The 20,973-nt window shown below is 41.0% G+C and overlaps 1 protein-coding gene across 2 annotated transcripts in view; it reads right to left on the reverse strand.

Moving 5' to 3' along the window:
* Nucleotides 1-20,973, reverse strand: part of LOC140187369 (protein kinase C alpha type) — a 314,906-nt gene that overhangs the window by 72,994 nt on the left and 220,939 nt on the right. For both annotated transcript variants that reach the window (XM_072242638.1, XM_072242640.1), the window contains exons 6-8: nucleotides 15,614-15,770; nucleotides 10,709-10,843; nucleotides 9,181-9,271 (exon numbers count right to left, since the gene is read on the reverse strand). In XM_072242638.1, the coding sequence (XP_072098739.1) occupies nucleotides 9,181-9,271; nucleotides 10,709-10,843; nucleotides 15,614-15,770 (383 nt within the window). The remainder of the gene's footprint in view (nucleotides 1-9,180; nucleotides 9,272-10,708; nucleotides 10,844-15,613; nucleotides 15,771-20,973) is intronic.

Below are 20,973 nucleotides of genomic sequence, written 5' to 3' on the forward strand. Positions count from 1 at the left end.
GGTTGGGGACCCCTGGTCTACATGACAGAAGTTATTGCGTGTCAGAAGAAATTTAGTGGCTGTGAAGTACTTTGACTATTGAGGATGTGGTTGGGGATAATAATATCTAAGTTGTTTCTTATTTTCACTCTGAGTGCTGACAGGTTCAAAGGCACGGAGAACAGGAAGTTGTGGGTCTACAGTATGTTCAAGACCCTGCAACTGTTATCGTAAGCTACTTTAACCCTTCATGTGGCATCGTAATTTGAGCCCAGATTTTTGTAACTGTTGGTGAGCGGTGAAGAGATGTGGCTGTGAAAGTGGATTTGGTGAACACCTTATCAAAGACAAGCAGGAAAACAACAACCATCGAGGTGAACAGGGCAAGAGGGACAGAATTCTGATTGAAGAGCAGATTTCCTTAAAGTTAGGCATTCCTGGAGAAATGGCAATGAATTCAAAGTTACTGAAAATAAAAAAAACTGCAGATTCTCCCAGTATCTGCAGTTCTGTTGATTTTCATTTTTGCCACAGTGAAAAGTACACAATATCTCATATTCAAAGTAAATTTATTATCAAAATATGTATATGTCATCATCTATTACTTTGAGATTCATTTTCTTGCAGACATTTATACGACAATATCTTAACATCCTTGGTTTAACATCTAAGCATACCATGTACCATTCCCATTCTGACATGTCTATCCACGGCCTCTCTACTGTGAAGATGAAGCCACCCTCAGGTTGGAGGCACAACACCTTATATTCCATCTGGGTAGCCTCCAACCTGATGACTTTTCTAACTTCCGTTAATGCCCCTCCTCCCGTTCTTGCCCCATCCCTTATTTATTTATTATTTTTCCCCTTTTTTTCTCTCTCTTTCCCTCTCACAATAACCCCTTGCCTGCTCTCCATCTTCCTCTGGTGCTCCCCTCCGCCTTTCTTTCTCCCTAGACCTCCCGACCCATGATCCTCTCCCTTCTCCAGCCTTGTATCCTTTTTGCCAATCAACTTTCCAGCTCTTAGCTTTATCCCTCTCCCTCCCCCTCCCACTTTCAAATCTCTTACTATCTCTTCTTCCAGTTAGTCCTGACGAAGGGTCTCGGCCCAAAACATCGACTGTGCTTCTTCCTATAGATGCTGTCTGGCCTGCTGCGTTCCACCAGCATTTTGTGTGTGTTGCTTGAATTTCCAGCATCTGCAGATTTCCTCGTGTTTGTATCCAAGCATACACATTGTTTCAAAAGGACAGGCAGGTAGGCAGAGAGGGTGAGTTGGTTCTATTATAAAAATGACATGAAATCCTTAGAAGGAGGTGGATTGGCCAGAAGCTTGAGGTAAAGGAAACTTGAGGAGCCAGTGATCATAATATGATAGAATTCACCCTGCGGTTTGAGGGGGAGAAACTAAAGTCAGATATATCAGTATTATAGTGAAGTAAAGGGAATTACAGTGGCATGAGAGAGGAACTGGCCAAAGTTGATTGGAAGGGGACACCAGCAGGGATGATGGTAAAACAGCTGGAGGGCTGGAGTTTCCGAGAGCCATTTGGAAGGTGCAGGATAGATACATCCCAAAAAAGAAATATTCTAAAGGGAAGATGATGCAACTTGGCTGACAGGGGAAGTCAAATACATCATAAAAACATAATAGTAACTTATTTATAGAGCACTTTTCATACAGTCAATGTAGTTCAAAGTGACTTACAAAGGGATAAAATGCAAATATAAAAATAAAAGACAAATAGATGTTAGTTAAAAGCAAGGTTAAATAAATAGCTTTTAGGCTATTGTTTAAAATTTTCAGCTACATCTGCATCACTTACAGTTTTACATATTGAGTTTCACAGTTTAGGACCGTAGTTTAAAAAGGCTGACTGACTGGAAAATCATCTTTTGAGAGAAATTGTTTAAATTTAAGAGGCCAGAAAAAGGAGACCTGAGAACTCAAACAAATGAAAGCAATTCTGTGATGTACTCCGGTCCCAGACAATTGAGAGCTTTAAAAACAAAAGAACTTTAAAAACAATTCTAAAAGATAAGGAAGCCAATGCAGATTACCTAGGACTGAAGTGATATGTTTCCTCATTCTGCTTTTAGCTAAAAATCTAGCAGCAGCATTCTGAATGAGCTGAAGTTTGTCAATAGATTACTTTGGAAGGCCAGCAAAAAGTGCATTGCAGCAATCTATTCAATAAAAAGGCGTGAATTAGTTTTTCAGCATCATTACGTGACAGAAACTGACTTACCGTTGCAATATTTCTTAAGTGAGAAATGCTGCTCTGGTCACTTTATGAGGGATTTAAAATTCAAATCTGAATCAAGGATAACACCTAGGAATGTTAATTCTAATTTTACAAGAGAAGCCAAACATTCAATTTATCAAAAAGTTTATCAAAAGAGAGGGCATTTAAGATAGCAAAAATTAGTGGGAAATTCAAAGGATTGGGAAGCTTTTAAAAAACAACAGAAGGCAACTAAAAACAGGAGAGAAAAGATGAAATACGAAGGTAAACTAGCCAACAGTATAAACGAGGATACAAAATGTTTTTTTTTCAGATATATAAAGGGTAAAAGAAAGGTGAGAGTTGACATTGGACGGATGGAAATTGATGCTGGAGAGGCAGTAATGGGGAACAAGGAAATGGTGGATGCACTTAATAAGTATTTTGCATCAGTCTTCACTGTGGAAGACACTAGTAGTATGCCAGAAATTCGAGTACCAGGGCAGAAATGAATGTAGTTGCTATTACTAAGGAGAAGGTGCTTGGGAAGCTGAAAGGACTGAAGGTAAATAAGTCACCTGAACCAGATGGACTACGCTCGAGGGTTCTGAAAGATAGCTGAAGAGACTGTAGAGGCATTAGTAGTGACCTTTCACGAATCACTAGATCTTGGGATGTTTCTGGAGGACTGGAAAGTGCAAATGTCACTCCACTCTAAGAAGGGAGGGAGACAGAAGAAGAGAAATTATAGGCCTGTAACGCTGACTTCAGTAGCTGGAAGGACCTTGAAGTGCATTATCAAGGATGAGGTTTCAGGGTACATAGAGGCACATGATAAAATAAGCCAAAGTGAGCATGGTTTCCTTAAGGGGAATTCTGTTAAATTCTTTGAGGAAATAATAGGTAGGATAGACAAAGGAGAGTTGGTGGATGTCATATACCTGTATTTTGGGAAGGCCTTTGACAAGGTGGTGCACATGAGGCTGTTTAACAAGATAAGAGCCCACGGCATTACAGGAAAGATACTAGCAAGGACAGAAGATTGGCTGACTGGCAGGAGACAAAGAGGGAGAATAAAGGGGACTTCTTCTGGTTGGCTGCAGTGACTAGTGGTGTTCCGCTTCTTTTCCTGTTGCGTGTCAATCATTTGGATGATGGAATTGAAGGCTTTGTGGCCAAGTTTGTGGATAATACAAAGTCAGATGGAGGGGCAGGTAGTGTTGAGGAAGCAGCGAGTCTGCAGAAGGACTTAAACAGATTAGGAGAATGGACAAAGAAGTGGCTGGTGGAATATACCGTAGGGAAATATATGGTCATTCACTTTGGTAGAAGGAATAAAGGCATAAACAGAGGAATTAAAAAATAATTGTAAAAGGATTTGAGAATCCTCATGCAAGATTGCTTAAGCGTTAACTTGCAGGTTGAATCAATGGTAAGGAAGGCAAATGCAATGTTAGCACTCATTTTGAGAAGAATGGGATATAAAAGTAAGGATGTAATGCTGAGGCTTTATAAGGCATCGGTCAGACTCCACTCGAAGTATTGAGAGTAGTTTTTGGCCCCTTACCTATGAAAAGATGTGCTGGGATTGGAGAGGGTCCAGGGAGGTACATGAGAATGATTCCAGGAATGAAAGGGTTAATGCACAAGGACAGTTTGATGGCTCCAGGTCTGTACTCACTGAAGTTTAGAAGAATGGGGGGGAGACATTGAAACCTATTGAGTATTGAAAGGCCAAGATAGAATGGAGTGGGGAGTATGTTTCTGATTGTGGGTGAGTCTAGGACCAGTGGACACAGTCTCATAATCCAAGGACATTCCTTTAGAACAGAAATGAGGGGGAATTCCTTTAGCCGGAAGGTGGTGAGTCTGTGGAATTCATTGCCACGGATAGCTGTGGAGACCAAATCATTGGATATATTTAAAGCAGAAGTTGATAGGTTCCTGTTTAGGTAGGGCGTCAAAGGTTACGGGGAGAAGCTAGAGAAGAAGGTTGAAAAAGATAATAAATCAGCCATAATGAAATGGTGGAGCAGACTTGACAGGCCAAACGGCCTGATTCTACTCCCATGTGCAGTGGTCTTATCCTCTGATCTTCCACTCTAAGTTTCTTAATATATAAACTTGTTAAACATTTATAATTTATAATTTTAGTAGATGTTGATTCAAGTTTGGAGCCCACATAAAGCAGTCAGCACATGCAAAAACCCCACCCACCATAGACAGTCTTTCGTCTCCCCTCTCTCATCGGGCAGAAGATGCAAAAGCCTGCCACCAGGCCCAAGGACAGCTTCTATCCCACTGTTATCAGACTCTTGAATGGGCCTGTTGTACAATAAGATGAACTCTTGGCTTCACAATCTACCCTATGAGCTTGTACTTTATTGTTTACCAGCACCGTACATCTTTTGGTAGCTTTAACACTCTATTCTGCGTAGTTATTGTTTTACCGAGTTGTACCTCAATGTACTGTGTATTGATTTGATCTATATTAAACAGTATGCAAGACAGATTTTCACTGTATCTTCATATCTCTGACAATAATAAAGCAATGTCAAAACCAATATTCTAATAAAGGAACTTTGACCAGTAACGTTAACAATATACTTCCTGACCTGCTCCATGTTTCCATTATTTTATGCTTTTATCTCAGATTTTCAGCTACTGAACTTAATTTTTTTGCTAAGATTGCTGTATGTGTGTTTATAAAGAGACCAAGCAGAGTGTTGTGGTAAATTTTGAATAATGGAATGCTTTCCACTTGCATGGAAATTTATCATATACTCAAGAAATTCAACCTGACCAAGGACAGGTTGTAACAGCTGATGATGACAAGTAACATGTAAGAGTGGGCAATAGATTGAATGCTCCAAAATATCACCTTCATAAATCAGAACATTGAGTACAGGAGTTGGGATTTTACATTGAAAAATTGTATAGGACTGGTGAGACTGAATTTTGAGTACTGTGTGCAGTTTTGGTCACCTACCTACAGGAAAGAGCGAAAGAGTGCAAAGAAAATTTACAGGGTGTTGCCGGGACTGGAGGACTTGCATCTTAGGAAAAGATTGAGTAGGTTAGGACTTTATATCCTGGAGCATGGGAGAATGAGGAGAGATCTTATAGAGGCACATATGAGGAATATACAGTAGATAGGGTAAATATAAGCAAGCTTTTACCCCTGAGCCCAGCTGAGACTAGAACTAGATCAAAGGTTTGGGATGAAAGGTGAAATATTTAAGAGAAAGCTAAGGGGGAACTACTTTGAGGGTGGTGAGAGTGTGGAATGAGCTGCCAGTGTAAGTTTTAATTATTCAGACAGCTGACAGAATGGTGATAGAGTGGGCTTATGGAGTTCCTTAGAAAAGCTTTGAACCAGCTACCTTTATTTTATAGCCACCTGGTTCTGACAGGCAATTGATTCAAAACTCTTTTCATTTTGTTGCCAGGAAACAGGAACTTAAAAAACTCTGATCCTCTTCAGACATTGGCAATGTGTATCAATGGCCTGAAAAGGTCAGGAAGCTCAAACAGAAGATGTCCACCCCGTTTCCACCCTGTCCTGCGTGACTTCCAGAACTTTCATAACTGACCAATGTGTAATGTTACCTGCTGGAAATCTCACACCTAACATATAGCACTAGTCTAATAACAATTGTGCTAGTTATACAGGGCTGCATGGTAGGGTCAGCATTTGGAAGTATTGAACAGCCTATTCCAGAGAGGAGAGAGCTGAGGGTACCGAGATCATAAATATTATGGAAATAGTTGATGGGCGGATTAGAGAATTTATTTCCACTTGTGAACGGGACGAAAATAAGGGTAACACACATCAAAGTTGCTGGTGAACGCAGCAGGCCAGGCAGCATCTCTAGGAAGAGGTGCAGTCGACGTTTCAGGCCGAGACCCTTTGTCAGTCAGGACTCGTCAGTCCTGACGAAGGGTCTCGGTCTGAAGCGTCGACTGCACCTCTTCCTAGAGATGCTGCCTGGCCTGCTGCGTTCACCAGCAACTTTGATATGTGTTGCTTGAGTTTCCAGCATCTGCAGAATTCCTGTTGTTTACGAAAATAAGGGTATTTGAATAAAGGATAGCAACTGATTTAACAGAAAATTTATGAGAAGGTTCTTGACCTAGGTAGTGGTTAGAGTTAAAAAAAAATTTTCTCACTGAGTGGCTGATTCAAACAACATCTAAAGCAAAGTTAGATAAGGACATGTACAAAGGAAATGTTTAAATTGCTGATAGGAGGAAGCTCATTTTGAACATAAATACTCACATGTACTTTTTGGGCCAAATGACCTGTTTCTGAGCTGTAAATCCTGTGTAACCATATGCAAAACCATAAGGTCAACTTGATTTTAACCCCTTCCTTTGAACGGACAGTCATCAGATAGACAGCCCCATCATGTTCTGGGCCAAGCCACAGGGCACAAGCCAGGGATGCAGCTGAAGATTGCTCTAGCAGTCACATAAAGCTAACACAAAGAAACAGGCAAGCACCCAGTGATCTGGCAGCAAATGGGAATCTGCCCCTGCTTTGAAAGGTTAGTGGAGTTGGAGTTACTTCATTCCTTTCCAGCATCTCCTAGCTCTCAATCCTCCCCCTCTTTCCAATTCTTCATCTGGACCCTGTTTGGTTCTTTTTCTTAATTCAATCACAGTATTTCATAACCTGCTGAATGAATCTGAAGCTAATTCAATTTTGCTGGGAGCAAATGTTTTTTACTGTGAATTTTTGAGATGTTTTGATATTCATCATCACTGTTTAACAAAGGAACTTCAGAATTGTTTCCTATCTTCCTCACCTTATTTTTTTTAAAATCCTACCATAAATAATCATAAAGTCACGGATAAAGTGCAAATGTGCTAAAACATTGGGACAGTGGCCAAAGCAAACTTAACTGCAGTTCAGAAGATGGCAAAGTAAACATTCCAACATACACATTTTAAGGCAGTGACGCATCAAGGAAGTTTATTAGGACAACTCCTGGGTCTCACAATTTCACTGTTGTTTAATGCTGTCTTAATTGGAGTGATAACCTCTCTACATTTATACTCTGTGCCTTCAGTTACGAACAACAGGGTCCTGAGCTTTGCTATCTACTCTCACAACACATTGTGACACTTTCAAAGATTTATCTGCATATACATCCAGATCCCTCTGTCCTACATTCCCTTTTCATGTTTAGTCACTTCTTTTGATATCTTTACTCTTTCCACCATACTGTACAATTTCATGTTCTTCTGCATTTTACCAACCTTATCTCTGCCCCCTTACAGTATATAACTACACCTCACAACGATTATTTCACCAAAGTCTTCTATCATCTGCAGACCAGAGAGTTTACACTGAGCACCAATGCCTAATCAGTTGTAGCTATCCAAAAACTGAAGTTGTCCAGCACTGCCTCTTGAGGGACATCACTGGATGAAAAAAATTAAGTTTGATGGATGGATGCACATAACCAGTAGACAAAAAAAACACATTGGCCATCTGAGATAAACACTAGAAGTCCTGGCGTTGCTTAGCAGTTGGAGTAGCATCTATGGAGAGTGAATCAGAGTAAATGTTTTAGGACGACCAACCTTTCTTCTTAATTTCTGATGAAAGGTTATCAACTCAAAATGTCAACTGTTTCTTCCTGCTCAGGTAATGCCTGAACTGCTGACTAATTCCAACATTTGTAATTCATCAACATCTACAATTCCTCTACCTTGTGAACAGGCAGCATATTAGCATACCCTTAGCATTACACCTGTGGAGTGCAGTATTTATCAATGACCTCTCCAGCTCACTCCTAGCAATGATGTGACCATCACTCTCGCTGCACTTCCAAGGGCAATGATCATAGTGTCTTGAGTGATACATACAGACTTCAATCTCTTCAGCTGAGAACAGGGAGAGCCTCATTCAAGTTTTGGGGCCTCTCCTATTCCCCTTCCATCCACGACAACCACACTGGGATAGGAATCTTACTAAACACAAAAAAAGTATGGGTATGAAGTCTTTTCTGGAGGAATTCAACAGGTCAGGCATAAACAGTTGACAATTCGGGCCAAGACCCTTCGTCAGGTCTCGACCTGAAAAGTTGATTATTTATTCCTCTCCGGAGATGCTGCCTGACCTGCTGAGTTCCTCAGCATTTTGTGTGTGTGTTACTCTGGATTTACAGCATCTGAAGAATCTCTTGTGTTAAACATTGCCTGTGTCTGAGTTGCAAACAATTTCATCTGTAATTTCTGAGGCTGGAGCACATGCTGATGACTGCAGCTCTCTGATTCCATGTTAGAGTGATCAGGAGAGTCTTGAGATGTTGCTGATCCCAAAGTAGCCCTTGAAGGACCAACTCAGCTTATTATTGAAGGTGAAAGACAACCCATGAAGACTGCATTCATGTTTAGATGTGCACTTCCAGAAGAAGGTGTACCACTGTCTTGTTCATTAAACTGGCTCTCTCCTACCATCACATCAGTGTCAGAGCTTTTAGGTTCCTCTGCTATGATAACAGACTGGTGTTTCTAGAGAGAGTGAAAAAGCTTGTGCATGATTTTGCTTAACAATTGGACAACGATTCCAGTACAGACTGGACAGAGTGAAACTTGGTCCAAGTGGCAAGGAGTCCAAACTGACTGGAGATCAAGCCCTACTCGTATACATTAACACAGATACGTTGAACCATGCACAAGCACGTGCACAAACATTCACAAATACATGTGTGGGCTCAGGCATGTTTATTATTGTTTATTGATTCTTCCTTGCACTCCCTCCCTCACCCACTCTCCCTTCGATTCCTTTCATCTTTCCTCAATGTATGAGATTAAATTGTGATGTGTCTGAGTGTCCAATTGTTTGAATAACACTTGACTCTTTGTGAAGTCTCCGAACACTATTCCTGAAAAGTCAAATTGAAAGACAAACCACAAATTAAGCCCATTTGCGAGGGAAAGGAATCCACGCTTGGAAGTTCTCACCTCAAATTTCTGATGTAGCTCAGAATCCCCATTATCCTCCATGATGGGAACATTGTAGTACTCTCCTTCTTCTTGGCTTAGCAGCTTGAACCTGTGGAAGTGACACAATGGGTAATGTTACTGCTGACAGCTACAATATGAGAGGAGAATCATCTGATCAAATTATGGAGTTACAACAATGACATGGAAGCACTGGCTAACACAAACTGTCAGAGAAAGTGAATACTGTCAAGATAAAATTCAGTGGACAGTGAGGTGCAGTAGAGACCTGATTGGATATAAAATTAACTACTAACTCAAATCCAGACTGACCACAGTCGACTTAAACTTAACCTGACCTCAAGGACATGAACTTTTTTCCATGGTTGACCCCACCTAACCCAACAGATCCAGTTTAGATAACCCAGGCCTTGCAATGAAGTTATGGCTTGAGAAGCAGGAAGTGTTGTGTACTCTCAGCAATTTCCTGACCACTTGTAACTGTCAGCCCTATCCTATCAATGTTACTGAGGCTAAGTGCGTCTGGCCCACACCAAACCTGACGCAATCAATTGCATTCCATCAGTCAAATGTTAGCTAGCAAGGTTGGATGGGACTTAAATCAGGCAGAGAGCAGAAGTGCTGCACTGGGAATCAATATGACAAGATGGATGGCAGCAGAATTTGGAGCAGTGAATTGCACACTTAAAAAGCAGAGTCTTGGGAGACCCAGGTGTGCACAGTGATCACACATGCCCAGCGGAAATTAAGAACACTACAGACCATCTCTTGCACAATGGACTTCTCTTTAAATTGTGTGTGTGCACACTTTTTTCATTATTTTATATAATTTATGTATTATTGATGTGTGTTGTTTAAATCTACATGTCTGTGATGCTGCTGCAAGCAGGTTGCATCTGTATCTCATCGTACGTGTGCACATGACAATAAACTTAACTTGAATTTACTTGAATTAAAACGCCATCTTAGAAACATAGAAAACCTACAGCACAATACAGGCCCTTCGGCCCACAAAGCTGTGCCGAACATGTCCTTACCTTAGAAATTACCTTGGGTTACCCATAGCCCTCTATTTTTCTGAGCTCCATGTGCCTGTCCAGGAGCCTCTTAAAAGACCCTGTCATATCTGCCTCTACCACCGTCGCTGGCAGTCCATTCCACGCACCTTGTTTAAATTTGGAAATGTAGAAATAGGAGTCAGCCATTCAAACCTCTCGCCTCATCGAATCACAATGTATGTTGATTCCCTCTACCTTACTTGGTTCCACGATCATGACTTTTTATCCAACAAAACCTACAGTTTGAGATTTGAAATGAATTGACCTCCAGTTACAAGAGCTTTCTGGAGTGAACCAATCTGAGATTCCTACCATCAGATGAGTTTCCTAACCTCACCCCTGAACCAAAGTGGGATCTAGTTATAAGTCTATGTGTCCTTGTTCAGGTCTGTTCCAAAAGAGTAAATAGTCTCCCTTTATCAACTGAAGAGAAAAGGTTTTTATTCCCAAAGGCCTGAGGGAACACGTACCAACCAGATGCTCCGGACTTCATCAGCTCAGATACACCGAAGGACAAGGCTCCCATGAAGTCATTCCTGGTGGTGCGATCCCAGTCCCAGATTTCTACCGAGAGTCGTCGATCTTTGTCACTATTCTTCAGTTTACTGCAGGACGAATAAGAGAGAGATGGGGTAAAAGTTGCCATCATTTTACACCTATAAGAACCCAGCGATAATGTTAATCATGCAACTGGGGTCAAGCTGAATGTTCTGTAACTGTTAATATATCCACACTGTGATGTCCTCACTGAGAGCGTTCAAGAGCAGATGATGTAATATCACTGAGATTTCAGGAGGTTCCACAGATTCATGGCAAAACCTACAAAGTCCCAGCATGAGGGTGGGCTGGTGATTGCATCACAAAGGCAGGAATTACTTTTGCAATATCTGCAAGCAAGATGGAAGCAACCTCCAAGCAACAAGAAGTACTAATTCAGCAAGTCATTGTACAAGAGCTGGCGAGTAGCAGCATGGTGAATGGCTGAACTTGTTACTTGATTCATTGATGGGAAATGATGGGCAGGACAATAGAAGAAGATCTCTTTTATCCTTTTAAAAAGATTGCTAATATCAATAGAACAGATAGTCCAATTGCAAATTAACTTTTCACTTACAGGAAGGCATCTTTAATATTGCTTATATTATTGTTCTAGAGTGGGGTTAGGTCAGAGAAATATACCATACAGCTACAAGTTCAAATCAGAATAAAGGAATCCATCTAATTCTGCTTTAGTCCTTGAAGTCATGAGCAGGGTAAGAGAAAACAAAACTAGAGTTTCAAGTAACACAAGTTTCTTGCAGTCAAAGTCGATGTAGATTCATTATCAAAGTACATATATGTCACCATATACAACCCTGAGATTCATTTCAATACTCAATAGATCCAATAACAATAATAGAATCAATAAAGGACTGCCCCCAACAGGGTGGACAACGTCCATAAAAGATAACGAAGTGTGCAAAAACAAAATATTAATAATAAACAATAAATATTGAGAACATGAGAATATGTTTCTCAAACAATTAAAGAACAGTAACCAGACAATTGAAATGCGTGTAACCATTGCAGATGTTGACTCATTCTTGCCCTTGCTGCTGTTACACTTTTAGGTGGCAGAATGATTGGATTAAGTCCCTTCATGCTCAGATAATCCATGGGGTGCGAATATGCACCATGCATGGCCCTTGGGCTTTGGGGGGGGGGAGTCATGTGCCACACATGGCCAGTGGTCTTTGGTGGGGACGCAAACTACGCGTGGCCCATGGGCTTTTGGGGGGACGTGTGGCAGGGTGGGACATGTATCACTCAGGTCGTGACCAAACCTGCAGTAAATGTCTGGAACTTGTGGGTAGTTGCAGAGCATTCAAAGAAAAAAGCTTACAACTCCAACTGGAGTCACAGCAGGGAAAAGTTTAATCAGCACTCATTAACAATATAGATGAACGATGGCAAATAGAAATAAATGGGTATGATGTAAAATCCATTGCTAAGTTCAAAGATTCAAAAAAAACTTTGTCATTCTAACCGTACATCAGCTCTGCAGGGCAGAATGAGACAGCGTTTCCCAGGAGCAGTGCAATCATAACATAACAAACGCAACACTAAATAATAAACATAACAATAAATAGTAAAACACAACAGCCACATGTCAGTTAAAATCAAGTTGTAAGTGTCCAGCGCAAGTTAAAAGTGTCCAAAGCAGAGTCAGGTGGAGCAGCTATTCAGCAGTCTGACTGCCTGTGAGAGGAAGCTGTTTAGTAGCCTTGTGGTTTTAGTTTTGATGCTCCTGTAACGTTTTCCTGATGGCAGAAGAACAAACAGTTCATGGAGAGGGTGTGAGGGGTCCTTAATGATGTACCGTGTCTTCTGGAGGCATCGACTCTGAAAGAGGTCTTGGACAGAAGGTAGGGAGACCCCAATAACCTTCTCTGCTCCCCTAACCACCCTCTACAAGGCTTTTTTGTCGACAGCACTGCAGCTGGAGTACCAGGTTGTGATGCAAAAGGTCAACACACTCTCAACCACGCCTCTGTAGAATGTAGTTAAGACGTTAGTGGGGAGTGATGCTTGTTTAAGCTTCCTCAGAAAGTGCAATCTCTGCTGGGCCCGTTTCACAATCCCAGTGGTGTTCCTGGACCAGGTGAGATTGTCCAAGATCTGCACCCAAAGAACTTGATGTTTTCCCACTCTCTCCACTGTGGAGCCACTGATGCTGAGGGGTGTGTGCTCGGGCTGAGACCGTCTGAAATGGACGATCATCTCCTTGGTTTTAGTGACATTAAGCATCAAGTTGTTATCACTGCACCAGCTCTCTAGGTGTTTGACCTCCTCCCTGTACATTGTTTCATCCCTTTTGCTGATGAGCCCCACCACTGTGGTATCATCAGTAAATTTAATGATCAGGTTCTCCTTGAATCTGGCTGCACAGTCGTGTGTTAGCAGTGTAAGCAGCAATGGGCTAAGCACACAGCCTTGTGGGGATCCAGTGCTCAGTGTGATGGAGTCAGAGATGTTCCTGCCAACACGGACTGACTGTGGTCTCTCTGTCAAGAAATCCAGAATCCAGCAACACATGGCAGTGTTAAGGCCAAGCAGCGACTGTTTCTCCACTAGTCTCTGCGAGATGATGGTATTGAACGCTGAACTGAACTCAACGTACAGGATTCTGGCATAAGGGTTTATTGTCCAAGTGAGAGAGAACTGTGTGCAGTGTGGAGCAATCGTAGAGCGATTTGGACGATAAGCAAACTGTAGAGGATCCAGCGATGAGGGGAGGCTGGCTGTGATATGAGGCTTGACAAGCCATTCAAAACATTTCATGGTGCAAAGTGACCAAGGTTAGGATTTAAATAATCCACGATAATTAATTCTTAGAAATTATAGGTGAATGCAAGAGAGCGATAATTGCCCTGATAGTAAAAGATTATGATACGTATTACTTTTTCTACAGTAAGAAAAAATCTTAGCTCAGAAAATCAAGCGGAAGAAACCGTTTGGTTGGAGTTAAGAAACAGCAAGATACAGAAAACATTGGTGGGAATTGTCTGTAGGTTTTTAAAAAGCAATGGTAATATAGACAACAGAATAATTTAGGAAACTAGAGAGGCATATAACAAGAGTAATTATAATAATAATCATGCAGAATTTAATATACATACAGCCTGGGCAAACTAAATTAGCAAGTACAGCTGGGAAAACAAATTCATCATGTGTATACAAGCTGCTTTGCTAGAATCAACAAGGGAAGAAATTATATTAGATTTAATGTTGTGTAATGGTGAGAATTAGTAAGCTTTAGTTGTTAGGAATGAGTGATCACATGCTGGAATTTAATATAAAGATTGAAAGTGTTTTACTTCAATCTGAAATCTGGATCTTACATTTAAACAAAACCAACGACAGAGGTGTGGTGCACAAGTTTCCTATGGTCAACCGGGAAACCACAATAAAAATATTGCGGTAAGTGAGCAGTATCTAACACAGAAAGAATTAATAGATTACTTAGGACAAATACACGTCTCTTTAAGACAAAATCCCAACAGAAAAACTGGCCTACGTTTGGCAAAGAAGAATAATCAAAATTAGTATTAGATTAAAGAAAAATCTTATAATGTTGGTCAAGAGAATTGAGAAAAAGTTAGAGTTCCAAGTAAAGCAAAAACTGATTAAGAAAGAGAAAGTTAAATATGAGGGAAGCACAACAGACTATAAATACAATGATAGATAAGATAAACAGCAATTAATGTGGGTCCCTCACAGAGTTAGTCAAGAATAAGAGAGATGCCAGATAAATCAAACAAAAGCTCTGTACCTTATTGAAATACCACTCAGAAAACTCACCAGGCATGGTAAAGAACAATGGTCTGTAATGAGTGAAAAAATGGAATTGGAGAAATTGGTAGAAATGGACATTTGTAAGTCACCAGGTTCCAGTGACATGCATCGCATGGTTTTGAAAGAGGTGGCTACAGCGATGACGAAAACACTCATTACTGTCTTCTTAAATTCCATAATTTAAAATGGCTACCTTAGATAGGAAAGCAGGAAACATAACCTGAGAAAAAACAAAATACGGACCAACTAGTCGGACATTAGCAGATTAAATGCTAGAATCAATTATTTAAGGAAGTAGTAGTAGGGCCTTTTGTAAATAACCTCAGGATTGGAATAGAAGCAAGTCATCCTAAACCCTGAGGGACAGACTAAGAGGAGAAAGTAGAAATGACTGTTGCATATTCACTGTGAAATGTTACGGCACTGATGAAGGTACTTGCTCTGTGTTACTGGGTCATCAATTTTGGAAGTGGGGTATATTATGCCATTGCTACAGTAGGTCACATTTAGCAGAATTGACTGGACACAGTAATGGCGCAAAAGTCTTAGGCACATATATATAGGTAGGGTGCCTAAGACTTATGCACAGTACTTTATTTGTCAATGTGGAGTGGAGAGCGAATTTGTAAATCTGGCCAGAGTAAAAGATGTTGAGAATGGTGAGGGTGGAGTGTCGTGGGAGGGGTGTGAGGCATGTGGCAGAGAAAGAGTGTCAGGAGCAGGGGTGGTGCAATGTGGACACACCCAGCCCTGAGACACCAGGCAAGGTCATTTGATTCCAATCAGTTTACTGATCATTACAGAAGTCTCTCTGGTGCTTCCCGTTCCTTCCCCTTCCCCTTTTCCCAAACATGATTCCCCTCTCCCTGACTCCCTCCTACTGTGTGTGTGCATGTGCGTGCGTGCGTGTGTGTGTGTGTGTGTGCGCGCGCCCCCAAGACTTTTGCATGGTACTGTACTTTCATCTTCAAGATGTTCATCCTTGAAGGAAAAAAATCATAAAAGGTATGTTTATAAAATAGGAATAATACCATACTCACAAAGAGAACGATTCATTCCAGGTGGGGTTGAGGGTTGACCGGATAGTCTTTGTCTTCTGTTTGCTTTCACTTTTGGGATCAGGGATGAGTTTGAGTTTAACGTAGGGATCGGAAAGGCCATTTGGATCCATGGGGATTAGATTTTTAGCATCCCTCACTGTAAAACAGAAAAACAAATTTGTGTTTAAAAAGCTGAAAGAGCAGGGATGTTTATGTTTATGCCTCAGATTTCTCTGTTCCATAAGACCATAAGATTTAGGAGCAGAAGTAGGCCATTCGGCCCAAGGAGTCTGCTCCACCATTCAATCATGGGCTGATCCACTTCATCCAGTCATCCCCACTCCCCTGCTCTCACCCCATAACTTTTGATTGCCTGGCAAATCAAGAACCTATCGATCTCTGCCTTAAATACACCCAATGACTTGGCCACCACAGCCACTTGTGGCAACAAATTCCACAGGTTTACCACCTCCAACTAAAGTAATTTCTCCGCATCTCAGTACTAAAAGGATGTCCTTCAATCCTGAAGTCGTGCCTTCTTGTCCTAGAATCCCCTACCATGGGAAATAACTTTGCCATATCTAATCTATTCAGGCCTTTTAACATTTGGAATGTTTCTATGAGATCCCCCCCTCATTCTCCTGAACTCCAGGGAATACAGCCCAAGAGCTGCCAGATGTTCCTCATACAGTAACCCTCTCGTTCCTGGAATCATTCTCATGAATCTTCTCTGAACCCTCTCCAATGTCAGTATATCCTTTCTAAAATAAGGAGCCCAAAACTGCACACAATGCTCCAAGTGTTTCTGTGCCCTTCTAACAACTGCGTCCTACAGTTCATATCACCTCTCCTCAGTCTTACTACTGAAATGTGACACTGCATTTTTCTCTGTTGAATTTCATTTAGCAGATGACATTTCATCTTCAGAGGACTGAAAAGTGGTAAATGCAAGATCATCAACAAACTGAGAGCCAAGGAGAAGTTATTTTACACAAAGGGTTCTTTGGCCATTGCTTAAAAATAGAAGTGAAATCTATAACAGTTATTTAAGAAGGAATCAGATAAATATTTGATTAAGTCGTGGGTTCAAGATATGTGGATCTGTTGCTCAAATAGTTTACCTATCATTAGATTATCAACTATCTTAAAGCTATGGATCTTTACTCACCTGCCAAAATCACGCAATACTTTCAAACAATACCAAAGAACAAAGATAGGCTTGGCTTCATTATTCTTCTTAATAGTCTCCCTTACTCGGTTCCTTTCACTATCATTTTCAGACTTAGTTAATTTGTGATTATTCATTTCACTCACTTATGTTCCATCCCCTTCTCCTACTAAGTAAATCTTTCATTCTTCTCCCTGCTTCTACTGACCAATGGTGTCTCTAGTTGTATTTCCAACTCTGTCCACACTCATTGCATCTGCAAGACCCATTTCAGTCTCCCCTGATCTTTTTTTCTCTGTTAAACTTGTAATAAGCTACCATGCTTCCCTGACTTCACTCCAATTTGTATTGTCCATTTTTGAAGCACTGCTCTCTTCCCCTTTGAGGCTGCCATCCCCCAGTATGTCTGCAGCACAGGATTGTCTGTTTCTGCAAGACTTCAGTAAGATAATACCACAAGAGGTAGTGCAGATTCTGGAAGCCTAGAGCAATACACACAATGAACTGGAGCAGTTCAGCAGGTCAGGCAGCATCAATGGATGGGGATAAAACACCGACTGTCTATTCCCATCCATAGATGCTGCCTGACCTGCTGAGCTCCTCCAGCACATTGCTCAGTAAGGTAAGTGGCTTTTGTGAGATTAAATGTGATATGACTTAATTAAATAAACTAATTTAAATAAATAAATAGGTTTAAGGTGTGCATGTTTGGGGAGGTGATGTATTGCACCAGTACGTGGTGGGAGTTGATGGAAACCATTGATGGATGGATCCACGGCTACAAATATGCAGCAAGTATTTGCAGATCAGATGATGAGTTGGAGCCCAAGATTTCAACACTGATGCATCAGAGAGGGGGAAAGTTATCCAGGAGAGGTCGCAACTCTTAGAACTGTAGAACTGACCAGTCAATGGGCCCAGGAGAATGTGACTGGGTGAGGCAGGCATGGAGACTGGAAGACCCTCAGCCTTTACACTTGTCCAACAGATATAGGACTCTTGTAGTCTTTGTGGGTAACAACTGAAACTACAAAGGGCAGGAGCAAATCTACAACAGGCTAACTCAGGAGAGAGTAGAGCTCATTTAGGGGGAAGTGGCAATGTGAGGAACAGGATTAATTTATACCTGGAAAGGTGAAGAATAATCAAGGATAATCTGCATGGTTTTGTTCAACTGAGGTCTTATCTATTATCATGGATTTTTTAAGAGGTTACTAACTGTAGGTAAGACTAGTACAACTGCTGTTGTCTGCACCATGTGGAAAATGGGATTAGTAAGGATAGCTACTTTACAGCCAGCACAGACATAAGTGCAAGTCCCAAAAACTGTGCTGCCTGTCAAGTGCCAGGATTAAGGATTGGGCAGGAAATTGGTATGAGAAGGGAGAAATCTAATTATTAGGAACAAAGGAGATGGCTTTTTCGCAGGATATGAGTAACCTGGATCCAAATCCAAAACAGAATCACAAAAGTGATAATCTTTGGATAACCACCCGAGCTATGTGTAAACTAGAAAAGGCTAATTAAGATCACAAACTAAATGTCTCCTCAAATACCTGCAGAGGAGACATGAGTTTCTATTTCTTTGGACTCTAGCAGCAATATTGGGGAAGGAAGGAGCTGTTCATTTGGAGGGTCTCCACATGAACTGTACTATGACTATTCAGACAGTTGAATAAGCAGGGCTGCAGACAGGCAATACACTGAGTATTTGTGGTGTACTTGGGGTGGGGGGGGAGATGGGACGGGAAAGGTTCTGGTGAAGAGAAATTGAAGAAGTTAGAGAAAAGAGAAATTATAGGGCAGCATATGTGTGACATACAGGTTCCTGACACACTGTCAGGAGAGAGACAACGTACCTCCAATCAGAGCTGCAGCTGGTCTAAAGTGGAAAATGACAAAATTGAGGATCTTTATCAAAATGCACAGAGCATTTGTAAAAAGATAAGTGAATAAATTGCACATAAAGAAATAAGTAGGTACTATCTAAAATAATTACAGACAAGATTGCAAAATGACTGATTTAAAGTGAGGGACAAGAGCAGGGAGGGGAAGAAATCAAAGTCATCAGATCAGTTAGGGTGCAGCAAAGAAGCTACAAGGTGCAGAATACATTGGAGGGAAGTGACAATAGGCTCGCTAGCACTTACAGAGATGTAACACAGTTTAAATCAGGAGATTAGGAGTGAATGTAACAAGGTAATGCAATCAATGAGTACTTTAATGTTGCTCAGCCACAATGCAAATTATGTCCAGGAGGGGGAGCTAAGGGACCACGCTAATATCTCAGAGTGCACAGTTTCTGCAAAACAAAGTCCTCGATGATAATTCTGTAAAGACGGAACACAAATGGTTTGACATTTTCAAAGCTGGGTTGCGCCGTAGCTGGTCCTAGCACAGATCAGGTTTTGTGTCTTTCAATAACACAATCTTCACACTTACACAAAAGCAAATACTGCAGGAAAAGAAAATATTATAAATACTCTGCACACAGACAGCATCTATTCCAGAAGAACATTTTAGACAATAATATTTCATCATCCAATTCTGACATAGTTTGTTAACTCTACTTTTCTTTCCACAGAAGTTGAGTAAGTGAATGCACAATTTTGTTCTTTCAGTTAGGCTGTACCCCACATGTTTCTTGTTTTCCTGGAGCTAGCCATCAGCAAGGGTCAGCAATGTGTGAACATCACCTGCCAGGAATTTCTGGAGAATAACATAGGGACCGGGAAAGAAAGATTAGCTGTCACCACATGTGCTTCTGTTGGTCAAACCATCAATTCCGTACGGAAATTAACTCACAGATGTACGTAGAAACAAAAATTGAAGATGATATTTACAGTGAGCTAGTTGAGGAATTTGAAACCAATTCCTCTATCTGTTCCTTACAGAAACTTTCATTTTCTTGCAATAACTCTGAACTGTGCTTTTGTTGTTATTGATATGTCAGCACTCTTTCACTGTGTGAAACAGCCCCAAGTTCCTCATCCTTGCTCAGAGCAACTTGGATTTGTCTGGAAGCTTTGCCTTGACAAAGCATCTCATGGTACCACAGAGCAGTGTCAAATCAAAACTGGCACTTGGTCTAGAAGAAGATATTGGAATCGAAAGCCCAAAGCTGAATCAAAGGAATAAGCACAAAAGAGCAGTTCTGTGGGAGAGAGACATGGCTGTTTGGAGATTGAGAAAGGGACTTCTGATCTTTAGGGACCTAGTGAATTTATTATCACTGACATACATCGTGAAGTTTCTTGTTTTGTGACTGCTGCACAGTAGAAGACACAAATTACCATGTGTTTCTTCTGATTTTAATTCACTTGAATGGGCAAGACATGGCCTGTTTAAGCACCTCTTAAATATAGTGACTATGTGATTTCACCAACTCTCCAGTCAATGCATTGCAGATCTCTCTATTACAAACAACTTTCTCATTAGTTCCCCTTTAGAATTCCTTACTTTCACCTTAGACATATGCCCTACTGTTTTTAAGTAAACCAGCTTGATGCCAGTCTTGGATTCAGACCGCCAGAAACCTGAAGGTTCAAGCCCCACTCCAGAGGGTTGAACAGCACTTATCTGCATGGATGCTCTTGTGCACAACAAAGGGAATGCTCTCCAGTCCTTCATCTAAAACAGGAGTTCCTAACCCTTTTTTTCCCCCCATGGAGCCTTACCATCAACTGAAGGGTCAGTGGACTCCAGATTGGCACCCATGATGTAAGCAAGAGCAGTTAACTTTACAGGTTGATGACCTCTTTACAATTGATCCAAGTATTCTGATTTTGACCCATCTTTCCCTTCAGATGAAAGCAAAAGATCTATTTCATTATATTGAAACAGCAGTCCTCACCAGCACCCTGGTCAACACTTACCCTTCAACCTGCGTCTCTAAAAAATGTCTCAACATTTCACAGCGGCAGTAGGAGTCAATCCCAGATATTAAATGCGGTTCACTGACTATGGCAAACCTTGAGATTCTTAGCTCAGGGAGCCCCATTGAAATCCTTTGTTTGTAACGTCCAGAGCATTGATATGTTGCACACTGACTTTAAACATCACATATATAAGAAACATACACAAGGTTAGACACACCTCATCCATTTACATAGCACCTTCTTCAAAGAATGCCTCAGATTTAATGTGCTGTTACTGTTGTAACATTGGAAACAAGGAAGAAATAGGGAGGAAA

The sequence above is a fragment of the Mobula birostris genome, chromosome 24 (assembly GCF_030028105.1).
Source record: "Mobula birostris isolate sMobBir1 chromosome 24, sMobBir1.hap1, whole genome shotgun sequence".
NCBI lineage: Eukaryota > Metazoa > Chordata > Chondrichthyes > Myliobatiformes > Myliobatidae > Mobula > Mobula birostris.